This window comes from Antrostomus carolinensis, unplaced genomic scaffold (genome assembly GCF_000700745.2).
Source record: "Antrostomus carolinensis isolate BGI_N321 unplaced genomic scaffold, ASM70074v2 scaffold16227, whole genome shotgun sequence".
Lineage (NCBI taxonomy): Eukaryota > Metazoa > Chordata > Aves > Caprimulgiformes > Caprimulgidae > Antrostomus > Antrostomus carolinensis.
The window spans coordinates 35832-38243 of record NW_010328307.1 but is presented as its reverse complement, the minus strand read 5'-3'; the positions used below and the strand labels follow the sequence as shown (position 1 = coordinate 38243).

General features: G+C 36.1%; 1 protein-coding gene across 1 annotated transcript in view; it reads right to left on the bottom strand.

The window, feature by feature from the left end:
- EPC2 (enhancer of polycomb 2) overlaps positions 1 to 2412 on the bottom strand; it is a 35026-nt gene that overhangs the window by 13671 nt on the left and 18943 nt on the right. The window contains exons 6-7 of the mRNA XM_010172211.1: positions 2372 to 2412; positions 1880 to 1969 (exon numbers count right to left, since the gene is read on the bottom strand). The exon at positions 2372 to 2412 is cut by the window's right edge and continues 151 nt beyond it. Coding sequence (XP_010170513.1) covers positions 1880 to 1969; positions 2372 to 2412 — 131 coding nt within the window. The remainder of the gene's footprint in view (positions 1 to 1879; positions 1970 to 2371) is intronic.

Below are 2412 nucleotides of genomic sequence, written 5' to 3'. Positions count from 1 at the left end.
GAATCCCCAGCTGTACAAACCAAAGGGACAACAGTTCCCAACCCAGATTTGCAACCCAAGTTTGCAGGGAACTTCCAAAGGGGTTCTTGAATTTACAGTTTAGTTTTACTCATGAGACACAAACTGCCAAAGGTGACGGACGCTGTTCAAATACTCAGCATTCAATTACCAGACCTTGACAGCGTATCTGCCAGATCAGCTTACCTGAGGGTATTTTTATTACTCCATTAATATCTTCATTATTATTATTATTATTACAAACTCAAAACAGCATAATGTTTACAAGCAAAAATGCTGTCTGTTGTCTGAAACGTCTTACATTAGAGGTTAATAAATATTCATCAAAATAATCGATTTTTGTGATTAGGTTAAACCTACAGCAACAGTACTGCTGTAGATTCAATTAATTTGTTAAAAGTTAACTAAAATTCAAATGGCTTCAGTAGTTTAAAAAACCCACCTAACATTAAGGGTGTTAGATAACCTGCTTCTAAACAGCAATGGAAGAGTAATAGAAAAAAAATGAAAATACAAATGAAAATACAAGTTTTCAGTCATCTCAGCTTCTTTTGGCAAAGGAATTAACTCACAGGGTAAGGGGAAAAAAATAAAGGATAAGTTCTAAGCAAGAGAGAAGCTTCAGCCAACCCTCTGGAGCTAAGCAGAAAAGGTGACTGGATTAGTGTCCTGGTTCTGCTAGGACAGAGTTAATTTTCTTTTTAGTAATTACAATAGCTGTATTTTAGTTTCAGTGTTTCAGTTCAGACTTATTACGAGAAGAACATTGATAGCAGTACTGGTGTTGTTAGTTCCAGCAGCAACTGCACAATTAGCAATCAATAAGTTAAAAAAACTCCAACAAACAAAACCAAAACAACAACCAAACAAAAAAAAACCCCAAAACCAGAAAACAAACCACTCATCCAAACTTAAATAAGAGGCCACACAAAAATGAGTGGCAAAATTATCTTAAATAACCTGCCAATGTATCTCTAAAAGAAGAGGAGTAGTTAAAAATAATGCCATATTCTTGCAAAGATGGAGTTGGTAAAAAAATTCTGAGATGATGACAGGACCTTTATAATTAGTCTCTGCCCTCTGCTCATTCTTACAATCACAACCTAACGTTTATCAATACATCTACAGTTTGAACTGATTTCAAATGAAAAATTTTACTTAATTATGTGAAAAAAAAGATCTTCAACAGATGAAACCCCTCTGCTTCAATAGCAGATTCTACTCAATGGCCCAGAAAGGATGTGCTGAGAAAAACTCAGGGGGGGCAACAACAAAAAAAAATCTCTCCCTTCTCAACAGTGGCTGAATTGGTCTGCAGGCAACACATTAACTTCAGGTAATCCCAGAGCAACAGTGCCAGGAGAAAAATTCATAGAATCATTGACTGGTTTGGGTTGGAAGGGACCTTAAAGATCATCCAGTTCCAACCCCCCTGCCAGCAGCAGGGACACCTTCCACTAGACCAGGTTGCTCAAAGCCTCATCCAGCCTGGCCTTCAACACTTCCAGGGAGGAGCAGCCACAGCTTCTCTGGCCAACCTGGGCCAGTGTCTCACCACCCTCACAGTGAAGAACTTCTTCCTAATATCTCATCTAAACCTCCCCTCTTTCAGCTTAAACCCATTTCCCCTTGTTTTGTCATTAACTGCCCTTATGAAAAGTCCTTCCCCAGCTTTCTTGTAGGCCCCAATTCTCATGAAAATTCAAAATTATTTTATCTGGATTCACCAAATCATCAAAGCTTTAGCGGTAAAAATAGCAACAGAAGAAATTATTACAGTAGCCAATCTAAATTATAGAAAAGTAAAACCAAGAAACAAAACAAAAACCACCACACTGAATCCAACAGCAACTGGTCTTACAGCGTAATACTGGCATCCTGCTCTTCTCCTGAAAGCACAAGGTCCATCAGGATCATTTTCTTCTTCCGTTTCTGATACTGGTGAGGGTACCTAAACCAGAAAGCAAAGTCATTCTTCAAAGTGCCACATTAATATAATACAATTTTAATTATTATACAAGTTTTTATATATATATTATGAACTATCACTTTTATATACTAAATGAAAACTTATCAGAAGCACAGCTTAGAAAAAGAAAATAAACCTACAATTTACATAAGTATCTTTTATATATATATATATCTCTCTCTATATATATATAGAGAGAGAGAGTATATATATATATATAGATATATCTATATCTATATCTATATCTATATCTATATCTATATCTATATCTATATATCTCCACTGTCCAACAGAGTTATTCTCCATTTCAGGCTAGACTGGAAAAATTACAGGCAACTGAGATTTCTACCTTCTGTAGGCTGAGATTTTGTAACAGAGCATTACCTGTGGGAATTCATCTTCATCTGAACTGTGGAAGTCATACT